A 17289-nucleotide genomic window follows, 5' to 3' on the forward strand; every position below is an offset into this window, starting at 1 on the left:
CATGTCAAATTTAAGATGTGTTTGATGCCAGTTTGAAATGTCCAGAAATTGATGACCAGGGCTGAAGCTAAGGCAGAGACTGGGGCTATACATCTAGATCTTTTAATTTCCATCTCGCTACCTTTTTTGGTCATCTGCACAAACATGATGATTTATCCCACAGCAGTTGTGGAGGTTACTAAATGAGAACATTAAGAAATGCCCTTGGCAGCATCCTGGATAGCTTTTGCTTTATCATCTTCATTAAGAGGGAACTTGCTTCCTCAGAAAGGAGTCTGTTCTGTTTTTAGGAAATTCTTTTTTATATTGAGCCAAAGACTGACTCCCTGTAACTTGTACGTTTTGATTCTCCTTTCTTCCAGAGATGCACCAAGTAAGTTTAATCTCTGTTCCAAAATGCAAACTTTCTTCAAGTATTTGAGGATGGCAATTAAATCATTTTTCTCTAGGCTAAACACGTCCAGCTCCTTAAACCACAGACAATGTTTAGCCTCATGGTCTAATGGGGGAGAAAACATGCAAACCATTATGTACAAATAAGTTATATTTTGGAGGGAGGATGTTGGTGTTTTTGTTCTTTAAAATATAAGAGTTCTCTGGGGGAGAGGGTTTCTTGGGGAGGTTTTCTGGAGGCAGCTTTAGTTTCAGTTACAAGTAAATAATCACCCCAAAACGCAGCCAGCTGATAAAAGTTCAGATCTTTTATTGTGTCCTTCAATATAACCCGGTTAGCTCCGAGACCTATCTCTCAGCTTGGTTCTAAGAGCTCTTGCAGCTTTGTCTTTTGCTCCTGCTTTCTTCAGCCTCCAGCCAGCACCAAGATGGAAGATGCAATGAATCTCTCGTCTCAGAGAGAGGGCTTGTGGGCTTCCTCCCAGAATGCTCCTCTCTGACCCCTGGGAATGTTCCCAAGTAAAAACTCTCCAGTGGCTCACTGGAGCAGCTGTATTTATGCTGCTTCTCTGAAAGTGGGATTGTGAGATATCTCCCAGCGTGCCCTCTGGCCCTAAGAGCTTCAAGGGAGGTGTGAATTCAGATATCTCTTTCTAAACCCTGAAATCTCCCAAACATGTGAACTCCAATGAGTACTTAAATATTTCTTGCTTCTATGAGCTCTCTAAGCATCATTTCTATCAGTTGTACTTAGTACCTAGTTTCAAGTTCTGGCCCAAAATATCTCCCTTCTAAGATCAAATCAATCATATTGAACCATGCTAAATTAGATAATTATTGTCTCTATCAACTTTAATAGCATAACAGTTTGTAAAGATTCCAACAGGAAGGCACTAGAATTAAGGGAGATAGAGAAAGGCTTCCTGTGGAAGATAGAATATTAGTTGGGACTTGAAGGAAGCCAGGAGAGGCAGATGAAGATAGGGAACAAAGGTATGGGAGACGGCCAGAAAAAATGTCTGGAGCTGAGAAATGGAGTCACAGAGGTTACAGAAGGTAACATAGGGAATGAAGAAGCATCTGGGTGAGTCAGATCTATGGTTGGTAACATACTAACTTTGGTTCACAATCATGTTTTATATTTGCTATATTTCAGGTTTTTTCCCTGTGAAGTGGGTTTTAAAAAATTATCCACCATATTGATTTAGCACTTAGTATGTGCTATCACACATATAATTCAATATCTAGTATAATATTAGACCTACAAGTCTCATAAAATGCTTTTTTGGACTTAATTAATAAAAGAAAATTACAACTTTTTGCATTTTTTTAAATTAAAGCTTTTTATTTCTTAAAACACATGTGTGGACAATTCTTCAACATCAGCCCTTGCAAAGCCCTGTGTCTAATTTTCTCCCTTTTCTCCCCCCAGGCCCTTCCCTAGATGGCAACTAGTTCAAAATATGTTAAACATGGTAGAAATATATGTTAAATCCAATATTTGCATACCAATTTAAACAATTATCGTCTGCACAAGAAAAAAAAAGAAGCAAAATAAAATCACATTTGTTTTTTAACTTCATTTTGCTACAGGAAGAGTTGGATTTATCATCTAGCTCCCAGCTGTCTCCCCTCTCTTTGTACAGTGAAACCTCTAACAGTCCTTCCTCATCGGAGTTACTAAAGGAAGACAAGCCCATCATTGGTGGCACAAACAGGACTGGTATTTCTTTTCTTTTAATTAATTATTCTACCATCACATAGATTTATGTTCACTTTCTCCAGGGGAGTTCTAGAATGAGTTACTATGAATAAGCTTTCTTGCTTTTATTGTCTGTTTCATAAATGGAGATAAATCTCCATAAATTACATGGAGATGTAATATTTGTCCATGCTGATTCACTTATTAGAGAAGGAAGGAGTCTTTTTTGTTTCTTTGTTTTCCTTTGTAATATCTTGGTGTTTCTAGTTAATAACTTCATCAAATAGATGTAATAATCCTTAAAAGTAGCCTTTTTTTTTTTCTTAAGTAGTGATATCTATATTGTAATTTAATGTACCTATTTTATGACCAATATTTAACCAAAATAATATATAGAAGAAAAGGTATAAAAGGCATTATCTAGGAATTGTATAAGAGGAGGAAACAGTCGGCTAGTCACATGGTGACAGTGAGGAATGGCAGGTGGACAGTGAGAGTGATCCACTGATACCTTCAAGACATCAGGCGAAAGTAAGGAAAGGTCGATCTCCTGTTTAGAACACCTGGGAGAATGAGAATGAGCTTCAAATAGTATGGACAGGTATGGATAAGTTATGATCTGCATCATTGGAGGGAATTCCTGGTTAATTAGATCATAGATCTACTTAAGTATTTGAGTATAATATTTAGAGTATATTTGAGTATATATATATATAGAAAATAAATATGTTAATATTTATTTGTACAACTTTAATTGATCTTCTCAGATTCATTTGTGGTTTGTTTGTTTTTTTCCTCTAGTAAATGGACTAACTCCAAAAAAACAAAGTCACGTCATTTCTAAGCCTTCAATTCAGCCCAAGCCATTACTTCTGCCAGCAGTACCCAAGAGTCAAGCCAACTCGAGTATTCCAACCAAAGCAATCATCATTCAGACACTCCCAACACTTCTACCCTTGACAAAGCAGCAACCTGTTATTCACATTCAACCTGCACCTGCTAAAGGTACAAGATTGAAATATTTATGACTGTGTATGTTTGGAAGACAAGAAGCAGAGCATTGATGTGGTCTTAAAGGACAGAGCTTTGTTATATGAGGAGACTTTGGTAACTAAATACAAAAACAAAATTTTCTTTATATTTAGCATTTTGCAGTTTACACATGACTATTTAGGGATAGAGTAAATAATTATGATACCTATAATAACAAAAATGATTTTTAATGATATCCCTGTAGCTATCAGACAATAAATGTTTCTTTCCTACACATCTTTATAAGATGTCAGATACTGGTGAAAGAGGTAAATTGGGAATATGTTCCTTGATGTCTTGTTTTTAGTGTTGGACAGAAATCAGAGTTTCCTAATTCTTTATATGGTTGTTTCATTTAGAAGTTGTAACTATGGAGAAACATGATTCTGGAGCTTTTGAAAATTTACTTCAAAGATCTGTTTTCTTAGTGCGGGTAACCTCTACCAATGTAAATCTCAATTCCATAGCACTTTAGTAGATATTTTCATGATTTTATTTGTTTGGGGAAAAAAAAAAGAGGAGTCATCTAGTGGTTAGCCTTTTGCCAAGGAGCTTCTTTAAGCTTTTGTAGACAGAAGACATAGTCTATAGGTAAGCCCATACTTGAAGTGTTTCCTGCTTGTTAAAATCTGCTAGATCCCCAGATTTGTAAGTGTAGCCTTCAGGATTCCAGTATCAGTGAAAGCCAGTGGCCAGGGTCAGTCATGAGAGTAAGACTTAGTGGAAGGCATATGACCAATAAGTTCTATCAAACTGATTGGAAATGAAAATAAACCCCGGGAAACTTTCTTGGCCAAAACAACTGCAGCAGCAACAATAAGAATAAATGCAATCTATATGGTACTAAAAAGTTTGCAAAGCTCTTTAAGTCTCATTTAATCCTCTTAACATCCCTGTGATATAAGCATTACACTGCCCTCCTTCCCTAATAGACTGTAAGGGCAGAGGCTGTCTTGTTTTGGTTTTTATAACTAGTGTTTGGCACAGAGTTGGTGCTTAATAACTGCTTGCTGAAGGAATAATGAATCTCCACTGGACAGATGATGTAGAAAGTGAACCTGAGAGAGGAAATGGTTGGTTTGTGATCACGTAGCTCTTCAGGGCCAGAGGTGGAATTCGGATGGCCCAATTCCAAAGCCTGACCTCCAGGGACACTGGTGAATAGAGAGTCCTGTGCAGTTCTGCCTTGGGCATTTGTTGGCTGGGTGAATGGGGAAAGGCCTGGTCCTTTCTTAACCTCAGTTTCCTCCTCTGTAAAGTGAGTCTGGGCTGGTTAAGGGCCCAACAACGGGAGAGGCGCGATCCTGGGGGCTTCACCTGCATCTTGCTGCTTGGCTCTCTTGAGTCTCCAGTCCCTTGAAAATGTAATCTCTCAGGTATGCCTTTAAAAGGTGTATATCTGCCCACACATTGGGCACATGTGCGTGTGCCTGTGTGTGCATGTGTAGAACAGGGATGCATGTAGTCAGGGCGTGTGCATGGGTTGGTGTGTGTGTGCATTGTAGAGGTGTGTATGCTTGTACATGCATGTGTGTGTGTGTGCATATTGTGGTGGTAGATTGATTTTTCCTAATCTGAAAGGCAGGGGAGCCCAGTGAGAAGAGCAGAAAGCTTGGAGTTGTGGGGATGCCCCTTCTGTCCATGTCCTGGCACAATTTGCTGAGCTGCCTCACTGAAGGGTTGCATTTGGTGCCTTGACAGACCTTCTGGCTTTAGATCCAGATGGGCTTCTCTGAGCCTGGGAATGAACTTGGCCATTGCAGTTTGGGATTTTTCTCTGCCAAGGTCCTGATGAAGATTTCTTTTAAGCTTTTTGGATCCCAGTTTCTATAATTGTAAAATTAAGATTTTTGGCTTCCCCACTGGTAGGTGGAAGTGTGCTCAAATCTCAGTGAAATGTATGTGTATTGCCTATATTGTCCAGCAGATGGCCTGAGATACTCAAAGTAACCCCATCTACACATGAATTAGGTTTTTGAGAAAAATATCAAAAACCTTGTGGGTTCCCATGTAGCTAGAAAAAGCATTGCCAGGAGAGCGCAGTAAAGCCTATTGCTCGTCATTGGCTTTCATTAGTGTCAGGTGGCTCTGCAGTGGAAGACCTTGGGGTCGCCAGGGAAAGTGCTGTGAGTCCTCTTTCCCTCTCTGTGGGGCTCTGGGCAATTCCCTTCCATTCTTTGCTCTTCAGCTTCCTCCTCTGCAGAATAAAGAGTTTGAATATAAGGTCTGCAGTCTCTTCCAGCTCAAATCTGAGAATGTGTGACCCTAAGTCCATTACATCTTGGAGTCTCTCCTTCCTCATCTGTGAAATGCAGATAATAGCACTTATGTTGTCAATCTGACGGTATTGTTGGGAGGAAATCATTTTGTAGATTTTAAGATGTCATATGAGAGTAAGTTAGATATTTAAGCAAGTTTCTGCAAATCAATTTACCACTCCTTTTTTGGATTTAGCTTTGTTGGATTTATTTAAGATATAATAGGACAGTGTTATGACTTGGCTTATCTAATAAAATTAATACTTTTAGTTTTATCCCTGTACTGATGCCTGGCATTGGTACAGGAGAAAATCTTCTATACTTTAGTGCCAAGGTTTTTTAACCTAGAGTCCAAGGATACTCAGGATTTGTGTATTTATTTCAAGGATAGGCCCCTTTATGGAATTCAGATGATGAAAAAGTTGTATCTTCATTTTCGTTAAGGTTTTGTTTTGTTTTGTTTTTTTGCTGAGACAATTGGGATTAAGTGATTTGCCAGGGTCACACAGCCAGGAAGTGTTAAATGTCTGAGACCAGATTTGAACTCAGGTCCGCCTGATTTCAGGGCTAGTACTCTATCCACTGTGTCACCTAATTGCCCCTTTCACTAAGGTCTTACTTGAAATTTAGCATTTCTTTCAATTATGAATTTTAAAAAGTTATTCTGGGAAGAAGGTATGAGTAGGCTTACCAGGATGCTAAAAGGGTCCATCATGCAAAAAAGGTTAAGAACTTTTCCTAGTAGATGATTTCATGAATTCCTCTTAGCTAGACTGATGTTCAGACAATAGTCAGAGACATCCTATGTAATTGGGACTATATGCAGAACCTTTTTTAGCTATGGGGAAGACAACATTCCCACAAATATATGCAAAGCAAGCTATATACAGGATAAATAGGAAATAATTAACAGAGAGAAGACACTAGAATTAAAAGGAATTGGAGAAGGTTTCCAACATGAGATGAAATTTTATTTGGGACTTAAAGGAAGCTTGGGAGGTCAATAGTTGGAATATAAGAGCAAAATCATTCCAAATATGGGGCATAGCCAGAGAGAATATTCAATTCTGAGAGATGGAGTATCTTTGTGGAATAGTCAGGAGTTCAGTGCTCCTACGTTGAGGAATATATGCTAAACAGAGCATTTTGTTTTTGATCCTGGAGGTGATAGGAAGTTACTGGAGTTAATTAAGTAGGGGGATGACATAGTTTGGCCTGTGCTTTAGAAAAGTCATTTTGGAAGGGGGAATGGAGGATAGATTGGAGTGGAGAGACTTTGGAGGCAGGTAGATCCACCAGCAGGTTATTGCAGTAATCAAGTGTGAGGTGATGAGGGTCTATATTAGAATGGTTGATGTTGTCTCCAGAGGAGGAAAGAGGTATATTCAAGAGATGTTGTCAAGGTGAAAATGACAAGCCTTGGCAGATTGCCTTTGGGGGGGAGGAGGAGAATGGAATTAAAAGGATGGAAGGATTCTTTAGTATTCGGATGATCTGTAGAAATGGAAAAGGTGGTAGTGCTGGGATAGTTTAGAAAGAAGGATTTTTTTGGGATTTTCTTTGGGATAGATTGAGGTTAAGCTGTTTGGTGGATCTCCAATTTGAGATGTCTGAAAATTGGAAATGTGAGACTGGAGATCAGCATAGAGATCAGGGTAGATTAGTGGATTTGAGAATCATTAGCATTGATTGTAACTAAATCCATTGGAGCCCATAAATTCGCCAAGAAAAGTAGTAAAGAGAAAGAAAAGAAGAGGGTTCATGACAGGCCCTGAAGGACACAGATTGAGGGTCATCTAGAGAAAGATCCAGCAAAGGAGACAGAAAGAGGAGTCAGGCAGGAGAAGAACCACGAGAGTGGTATTCTGAAAACTTAGAAGATAGTATCAAAAAAGGAAAAAGCAATCAATAGTGCCAAAAGGTGCAGAGAGGTCAAGGAGATTCAGGATATAGGAAAAGGCAGTGCATTGTATCTGGCACCTGAGGCATCGTTAGGATCTTTGGAGAGAGCAGTTTCAGTGGAATTATGAGGTCAGAAATTGTACAAGCTATAAGGGGTTAAGAAAAGTGAGAGGAGAAAAAGTGAAGGCATCCGTTGGGTAGGCCTTTTCAAGGAGGGTGGTTACAAAGGGCCAAAGAGATATAGGAAACTTTTGGGCATATTTGGAGTCTCAAAAAAAGTTGAGGAATTGCATGTATTCATCAATCTCTTTTTCTATAACTACTCAGTATAAAATTGAAGGTATTAAATGGCAGAATCAGGATTTGAAACTTCTAGTTTTCCTGAATTTTTATTGTACATACTGTACTCTTTCCTCAGTATCACATTATACCCTAATTATTAGATCATTCTCTTGAAAAATCATTAATTTCTTGATGCAGTCAGTGCAGTGTCTTTATATGGGAGCATCTGGAAGATCTCTCCATATATAGGAAATCTTCACACAAGTAAATTTTGTTTTAATTGGCTTTATGCCTTTGCTTATAATGTTCCCTATTTCTGGAATGCTCTCTTACCTCCTTTGCTGCATTTTGAAATCCTACCTATCCTTTATGACTCATTCTCTTGCTTTAAAATATCCTTTTTTATCCAAATCTCACACATATGCAAGGGTTACTTCCAGTCCCATGTCCTACAAAAAACTTTTTCCTGACCTTCCGAATTCAAGAAATTTCTCTTTCCTCTGAACTTTTTGGAGTGGCCTTTCTTGTTCAGTTCATATGGATCTTATCATTTATTGATTTATTGTTAATGAACAATTCATGTTTATCTTTGTCTTCCAGTTTTGATAAGTTGTTAGCTCTTAAGGATAGGGGCTATGTCTTTTTTAAAAATCATTATTATTATTATAGCTTTTTATTGACAAACATGCATGGGCAATTTTTCGACATTGACCCTTGCAAAAACTTCTGTTCCAACTTTTCCCTTCCTTGTGTCCATCCCTTCCCCTAGATGGTGGGCACTCCTGTACATGTTAAGCATGTTAAAGTGTATGTTAAATACAATATATGTATATATATTTATTCAGTTATCTTGTTCTACAAGAAAAATTGGATTTTGAAAGAAGGTAAAAATAACCTGGGAAGAAAAACAAAAATGCAAGCAAACTACAGAAAGAGTGCAAATGCTATGTTGTGGTCCACACTCATTTCCCAGTGTTATTTTACTGGATGTAGCTGGTTCTGTTCATCACTGATCAATTGGAACTGATTTGGATCCTCTCATTGCCAAATTTAGGGATAGGGGCTATGTCTTAACCCTTTTGTTCTTAAGATAGTTCTATTTCATCTTTGGGTGCTGGTTAATATTATTTTTTCTTGGTTTGAGTAAAATTTAAAAGATCAATCTTATCTTCTAAACTTTGATCACAGGCTTAGATGTGAAAGTTACCTTTAAGATAAATCACCTATTCCAGCTCTCTTATTTTCAAGAAGATGAGAGCCCCTGAGAGGTTGTGACTTTTCCGTGATCCTAGGAATGTTGCTGACGTGCCCTTCAAAATTATGATGTATCAGTGGACCCAGAGATATTTTTTTGAGAGGGTAGTTGTCTGGGAGACTAGTTAGGATATTTTGATTTCCAGGTGGAAATTCTGTTTTCACCTGAGTACAGATTCTTTGGTGTGAATAATACGAGTTCAGTGGCCAGTTTTGTCTGATGCCTGAAGATCACAAGTTCATTTGATTTGCAAATTTGTGGTCCTAGGTGTCTGGCAAGTCACTTAGATATCCCATGATGTTTTACTTTTATGATGTATACAAATTGAAACAGGCAGTATTTTTGAAAGTTTGATTCTTTTATCTTTTTAAAAATAACTTTTATTTTGCCAGTTAGCAAAAATTTATTTTCTCTTCCTTTTTACTACTCCCTCTCTGTTGAAAAAAAAAGAAAGAAAGAAAAACCATTGTGGGAATTAGGCTTAACAAATTCAAGCACATCAAGTCATCTTGTTATATCTAAAAATGCATCTTCTGCACACTGAGGCCAATACTTCTGTCAAGAGTTGGGTAGCATGATTAATTACTTGTTTTCTGGAATTGAGTTGATTATAGTTATGTGTTAGAATCCTAGTGTTAACTCAATGGAATTGATAGAAACAATGCTTATGTAATTGGTTCACACATTAGAACTCACACCTTTGAGAGTTCACACATTGGCTCACACATTGGAGTTCACAAGTCGGGAGATATCCAAGTTTACACCTCCCACAATCCCACTCTCTCAGAGGAGGAGTCAAACTTTGGATTCACACCTTTAAGAGATCATATATAGGAAGCTCTCAGTCTCAGTGAGGGTCAGTTGGAGATATTGAGAGCCACAAGTCAGTGAAGAGTTCAGTTGAAGAGATTGAGAGCCAGAATTCAGTCGGGAGATTCAGAGCCAGGAGTCAGAGTTGAGCTAGAGGCAGAAGCTGGAAGAGCTAAAAGACAAGCTGCAAGAAGTCTTGGAACCAAGGAAGGAGATAGGCCTCTAAGAAAACTAACTGGGCTATTTTGAAGAGGCAATAAAGGATTGTACTTTAATCCCTGGCTGCATTTGAGGCGATTATTACTCTGAACTGAAACTAAGGCTGCCTCCAGAGAACCTCCCCAAGAAACCTGCTCCCAGAGAAAACGATTATATTATACAAAAGAAGAGAACACCACAGTTATGAAGTCTTTTAAAGTTTTTTTTTTTTAAGATGTTGTTGCAGTTGTATAAATTGTTAACTGACTTTATTCACTCCACTCTGTATCAGTTCATACAAGTCTTTCCAAATTTCTTAATTTTTTTTAAACCATTCTCTAGTGAATGAGTATCTACTTTGTTCTCAGTTCTGTTTCCATCACAAAAAAGAATTGCTTATAAATATTTTTGTACAATTGGACATTTTCTTCTTTGATCTCTTTGGAGTAATAGTTATAGTACTCGATCAAAGAGTATGCACTGTTTAGTTATTTTGGGGGTGTTCTTTTTGCTTTCTAGAATAGTTGGACTAATTTACAACATCATTAATAGTGCATTGATATGCATGTCTTCAGTCCTTCCTACATTTTTCATTTTTTACTTTTATTCATTTTGCTAGTCTGATGGATATGAGTTAGACACTTAGAATTGTTTTAATTTTTACTTCTCTGCTATTTGGAATATTTTTTCGTATTATTATATTGATGGCTTTGATTTCTTCCTTTGAAAACAAAAATAGGCAACATTAAGTCCATTTTCTTTTGGATATGAAGAGATACCCAGAGCACATATGCTGAGAATTCCTCGATTCAGATTGCTAGTTGATTAGGATATAGATGAATATTGTGGAATTAAGAGGCTCGGTAGATGGAGGAGGGAGATTCATATAATGTCAAGTCACTTTTGGCTCCCAAAATATGTCTTAACATTCCCATGTAGTATAGCTTTATCCATATTGCAATGGATATAGGTAGCATGTAATGGGCCAGAACTCCATACTAGGAAACAAGGATTCTTACAAGGTGTTAATCCAGTGGAAGTGTCCAGTGCAAGCAGCTCCAATGTAATTGCCTTGGTCTCAGTGGAGAAATGAAAGAAGAGAGGCCAGGCACCACAAAGGTGGGAGATGGAATGAATGTCTCTCCTTAGCTCTGAGTAATTGAGCTCTCGCCTCCAGTCCTCTGGAGTTTGTCCCAGTTTATATGCTCTATTATAATTAGATCATTTACAGTATACTGAATATAAACCAATCATTATATCATTAGGGAACCATTATGTGTTGTAAGATTAAATCAGTCATACTGAACTAGAGAACTATTAATCACCATGCTAAACTAGATAACCATTGTCTTATCAATTCCAGTGAATTAACACCTTATAAGAATTCTTATTTCAAGTACAGAATTTTGGTCCATTACCGGAGTACTGCCATAAATTTGTTCCAGGATGAATCTTGAGATCTATTCCAAAACTACTTGCTTCTTAATTTCACATCCTACTGTACTTATGTGTTATTGCTAAAACTGGAACCAATAATGCTCTCCTTCCTTTGCATAGTTTTTTCTTTTCTGTTCTTCTTGGTATATCAAATATTCTTTTGGAGAACACTATCCAATACCTACTGAATGCTACTGAATCTTTCAAATCCTTTTAATTATAACTTAACCTCAGATTTTATGGAATGCTTAATGATACTCTTTCAGAGTTTTGACTTGGTTTTTATATTATGATCTATTATATCTTCACATGGAATTCAGGCACAGGAATTTTTTGGAAGTTAAAAACCCAGTACTTGGTCACATACTATTTGTTTTGCTGCTTTTTAAATTTTCTAATTACTTTTTTATTTGTATCTTTAGTCCACTAAATATCTTTTTACATTTGCTTATGAGTCATTTTTCTCTTTTTGATTTGGTAAAGTAATATTAAATCATGAGAGGAAAAATGACAAGATGAATGTCTTTACAGATCATTTACCCTTTTAAGTTGTAGGAATTAAAATGCCATAAAAGGGTGTTTCGATATTCCTTCTACCTAATTTATCTTGGGTAATTCTAGGAACATAGGTAATAATTGTATCATTAATGCAAATCATTAATCTACCTTTATAAGCCATTTGAAACCTTCTTGAGTTTTTGCAAAACTTGTACCTTGGGATTGAATTCTTTTCCAGTTTTTGGGTGAAACCCCTTTCTGATTTCTTTTTTTAGAGATGACAGCTATTCCTATCAAACAGGTGTTTTGGAGAATTGTCTTAATCTCTAGTATTCTCTGATTCTTATGAAATGGCATGCTGAAGTATATGTGGTTCATGTTGTATTGTTCAAAATACCATTGACTGATATCTTTAAGAAAAAAGAATTAGAAATGATTTTTTTTTAAAGTTAGCTGTTAATCTGAGAACCTTATTTCACCATATGGATTTTAAATCAGCTATGGAAATTAGCCCTAGAATCCAATTTCCTATAAAGTGGGCCATATTTAAAAGAAATCACCCAGTAGGCAAGTAAAAATTTTAATACAAGTTGGTAATACCACTGCTGTGTTTTATATTAATCTTCTTTAGACTTATGGTACACACTGCGTTCAAATGCAGTATCATTTTATAGTGTTAATAAATATGAAGACTAGGGAACAGTTTGGTGTTCAATCAACTATAATTACTATTAGGTCTTATTTGCACACTGTTAAAACTCTGTACACATGTTTTTGTTTTATTTTTCTTTTGCTTCACCTGAGGATCCATTTCATGTGATTGTTAGTTTTTGAAATTTGCTGCTTTTTATTAGTTAAGGTAGTTCCCTGGTTAAATAATCTCTATATGTGCAGGTGTCATTGATTTAAAATTATTAGTTTTCTGCATTCAGCAGAAGAAACTTGATATTTATAATTACAGTATATCTAGGGCACTTTTAATTTGTAACAAATTTAAAGGAGTAATTATAATCAGAGTAATTGTGACAGGTTTAGATGAACAAATTTGATCTCTTTGTAAAGTTGAGAAGGTATTCATATTAATTCAGCAAACATTTATAATACTTACAATCTGTAAAACTTGGTACAAAATCCTTGAGGAGACTTAGGTAGATAAAGCCATGGCCTCTTCATGGAGGCATGATGGTAGGAGGATGCATAGATAAATAACTGTAGTTCAGAGGGTAATATTATAAGTATCTAAGTGAAATAGAAAGAAAATAATATTTGTGGTCTGAGAAAGAACACAAATTTGGAAGCATTGCATTTCTATAGTTACACTTTTAATGATAACTAATTTCAAAAGGGAAAATTGGATTTTATTCAAACTTCCAGCCTCCCAAATAAAATTGGTAATTTGTTGTAAATTGGTATACACTAAATGCTGAAATACTACTTCTTCCATGGTATATATATATATAACCTCTAATTTTTTTTCCCCAATGTAGGTCAGCCTGTTGTGCTCTCTCAACCGACTATGGTCCAGCTACAGGCACCTGGAATTCTGCCTTCTGCTCAGCCAGTCATTGCTGTCACTAGGGGAACCACTCAGCTACCTAATCATGTGGTTAATGTGTTACCAACTCCTGTGGGGAATAACCCAGTCACAGGCAAACTATCTGTGACTAAACCGATCCTGCAGACTACCACAAGAGGTGTCGGCTCAGATGTGAGTTTCAACTTTCAAGTGCTTTGCCATCAGATATTTTTTACCTTATTTTTTGGTATCCTCCAAAAAACAAAATCAAAGTAATTTATATTTACTGTTAATCTATACTAGCTAAAATGATTGTTTTTTTTTTTTTTTGACAGTAAATTTAGGGATCTAATCCAATGAAAGATTATACTAAAATGATAATCGCAATCCTTAGTGGAAAGAACTTTTGATAAAGGCCCTAAAACAAAACTTTTAGGTTAGAATCCAGGTAAAAAAAGATTATAGGAAGTCTGGAATGATTTGATAAAAAATGAATTTGTAAACTGTGTGCTCCTCACCCTTTCACCAGAATAATCTCTTTTAAAGACTTTCAAATTTCACTAATTTGAAATGGGTAGTCCTCAGATAAGGGTCTGTATTTTTAGGGGTTTTTTTTAAAGCAGTATTTATATTTAGCATTCTTTTTGGTCTTCTGGAGTCTTCTTGCTTTCGGATTAATGACAACTTATTCCTTATATCAATTAGGTGATCAATTATAATTATTTGGTATTTTGTAATGTTCTCTGCAGGGCAACCTGTTTCTTAGTTGTTTTGGGGAAAGTGGTAGAGAGAGAACTGTTTAATAATGTCGAAATCTCCAGATTGCTTTTGAGTATTGTCTCTTTCTCTCCCTGTTATAGCACGTGGTCAGTTATCTAGTATTTTTTGTTCAGTGAAGAATATATTTAAAAAGTGGAAACACTCCTTCTATATTAAATAGTAATTAACTTTCATTGGCTAATAAGCTTGATGGAAGCAGTAGAGAAGGAATATGCCAGTCTAGACATTCTAAAATTTGTTTTGCCAAAGCAAATTCAGTGCATTTCTTTAAAAGAAAATAGAATTAAAAAATTCTTAATATGTTATTATTATCTAAATATTACGAAGCACATTTTAATTTCCACAAGGTAGATTTAATAATATAGCTGACTGTTATTTGTTTTCTGCTAATTGGGACACTATTAAGCCAAACCCTATTCAATCCATGTGTGTCTAGTTATAAAAGTACAACAGAGTCTGCTAATGGAGTGGAGCATAGGGGAAAGAGCGTACTGCAGTTGGATTTGACAACTTGAATTGGAATCTTGGCTCTGCTGATTACTACAAGTGTAACTTTTGGCTTTAATTTTCTTCATCTATAAAATGAATTGATTAAACTGGATGTACTGTGAGGTTCCTTCTAATTTTAAGTGCTCATGTTATCTCATGAAGATGTTCGAAAAGCCCAAAAGCAGACATAGTTTTCTCTAAAAAGAGATCATCCAAGTTTTATAATGAAACATCTGTCATCTTCCCTTGTGTCCTTTTCAGAATAGAAAGATTGCTTTTACTGCAATGAAAATGAGGAAAATCAATTAGCAGGATAATAATCTGAATAACAGCATTTGTACAATGCTTTAAGTTTTACAAAGTACTTAAAAATATTATTTCATTTTATTGTTACAACTCTAAATGCTGTTATTATTCCCATTTCACAAATGGGAAAACCAAGGCAAATAATTAATATCTTCAGGGTCATACAGTACGTACCTGAGGCTGGATTTAAACTAAGGTCTTCATGATTCCTTGTTCAAGCTTGTGTGCATTGTGTCCTCCTAGCTTTTTTATACATAGAATTTCTTGCAAGCCTAGGGTTATATAAATTTAACAATTTATATAATAGATTATGACACTGACCATTTATATTTTCTATACTTTTATGACAATGCCATTCCAAAGCTGATAACTATTATTTGCAAATGGGAGATTTTTATCAAAGAAAGATTTAATTATGTTCAATATGTTTTTAGTGTCAAGTATATTTATTGTCTTTTAATTCTTTGAAAATTGTAAATAACCAGATTACTCTATTGCCTAGCCATGTTGAATAATACAGAATTTACCACATGTGACTTATAGAGGTTCTGTTTTTTAATGGTTTCTCATCATTACTCATTCTCTAGGAAACTTGATTATTAAGTATATCTGTTAGTAACTCCCTTTATAACTTGATGCAGAAATAATTGGTTATGAATGTATATTTGCTTAAATTGGGCAGATAGGTGATGCAGAAGATAGATTGCCAGTCCTGCAATCAGGAATTTATCATCCTCAGCTCAAATCTGGCCCCAGGCACTTACTAGCTGTGTTTTCTCATTTGTAACTTGCTCAGTTTTCTCATCTATAAAATGAGTTGGAAAAGGAAATAGCAAACCACTCTAGTATCTTTGCCAAGAAAACCTCAAATGGAGTCATGAAGAATCAGATGTGATTGAAAATGACCAAACAACAATAATGTGGTTATATCTACATTAGTTGCTGTTAGTTTTTTTCATTTATATTTACTCTCTTTGGTTAGGATTAGATTTCATGAGGAACCAAAGCTTTCACTTATTAAAATCAGTTTATTAAATATAAACTGATTTCTGAGTATACTAAATGGCAAACTACCAAACAATAAGTAGAATGTTTTGTGTCCATGGTAAGGTAAGCTAAATTTGTCAGATTTACTTGTGCTAACCTAAATTATTTGCTCTAAATGGTTAAACCCCTCTCTTTAAGAACATCTGCATGAATATACAAATTTTGTGACACAAGACAGGGATTAATAATTCATTTTGACACAAAAGGCATTAGATGCAAGGTTCTTTATTCAAATCTTGTCCTAACACCTTATTTTGTTTTTTGAGGGACCTGCCATGGTCCCTCAACTCAGTAAAGCCCAGTATTGAGGGATTGGGTTTATCATCCGAAGAGAAGCTTATATTTAGAGAACTTTGGCTGCTAAGTGATAATTTTTGGAGAGCCACAGACATAAAGAATAAATAAATGAATGAAAAACCATTTATCAAGTTTAATCATGTAGTGCCAAATGCTGTACTAAATGTTTAGGATACAAATATAAAAGTAAAGGTACTTTCTTCCCCAGAGAATTTAATTTCTAATAGAAGACAACACTTACTGGGGGTGGATATTTTAATTTGAAAATTTACTAGAATGACAGATAGAGACAGGAAGGTATATTAACATATTCAGTGATCACTTTCATTTGATTCTGTTATTGTTCCAGAATTGGGAAAAGATATAATGGTGGCAGAAAATTGATGGGAATAATAGAGAGAGCACAGCTAGTGGGGAGATGTCCAGTGTTGAAGTATAGTGGAAACTGAGCCTAAATGTAGTGTAGTTCAATTCTAAACAATTGAAGGCCCTAGGGTGGGAATTCTGAAAATGAAGGGATTAAATTCTCTGGGGCTTGATTTCTAGTCTGGGTAATATACGTAAATTCTAGTGAGGAGATAGCTCTGGAGACTGTTTAGTAAGCTTCAGGAAGATTGTGATCTGTGTTTGTCAAGTGACTTTTAATATATCTTTTAAATATTGAAATTAATAGCTCACTCTCATGTAACACTTTGAATTTTATAGAATAAGTATGTGTCATACCCTGTTCTATTTCTTAATAGTATTAAGTACTGCTGGCCTCAATAATTAGTGGGCATACAAGGCCAATTCAAGACAGAAAACTTCTGCTTCAAGGAGAGCCAGTAAAATTCAACCAGCAAAATTTAACATGTAATAAATGAGCAGATGAGAAGCTGAGGACATAATACTTGTCCTCATATATCTCTTCATATAATAAATACTTGTCCATTGATAAAAATTATGGGAGGAATGCTGCATGTGCTTATCTAGTTAGGAAGACCAGACTGACATGAATTTAATTCATCAAGTATTTATTAAACATTATATGTTATAGGTTCTGGGGCTTAAAGAGAAAAACAAAACAAAAAAAAAAGTCTACTCTTCT

At 35.7% G+C, this 17289-nt stretch overlaps 1 protein-coding gene across 3 annotated transcripts in view; it reads left to right on the forward strand.

The window, feature by feature from the left end:
* The window catches only part of ATF6 (activating transcription factor 6), a 185183-nt gene that overhangs the window by 17031 nt on the left and 150863 nt on the right, over positions 1-17289 (forward strand). For all 3 annotated transcript variants that reach the window (XM_031936786.1, XM_031936788.1, XM_031936787.1), the window contains exons 5-7: positions 1987-2116; positions 2897-3100; positions 13255-13475. In XM_031936786.1, the coding sequence (XP_031792646.1) occupies positions 1987-2116; positions 2897-3100; positions 13255-13475 (555 nt within the window). The remainder of the gene's footprint in view (positions 1-1986; positions 2117-2896; positions 3101-13254; positions 13476-17289) is intronic.

This window comes from Sarcophilus harrisii, chromosome 4, assembly GCF_902635505.1.
Source record: "Sarcophilus harrisii chromosome 4, mSarHar1.11, whole genome shotgun sequence".
Taxonomy (NCBI): Eukaryota; Metazoa; Chordata; class Mammalia; order Dasyuromorphia; family Dasyuridae; genus Sarcophilus; species Sarcophilus harrisii.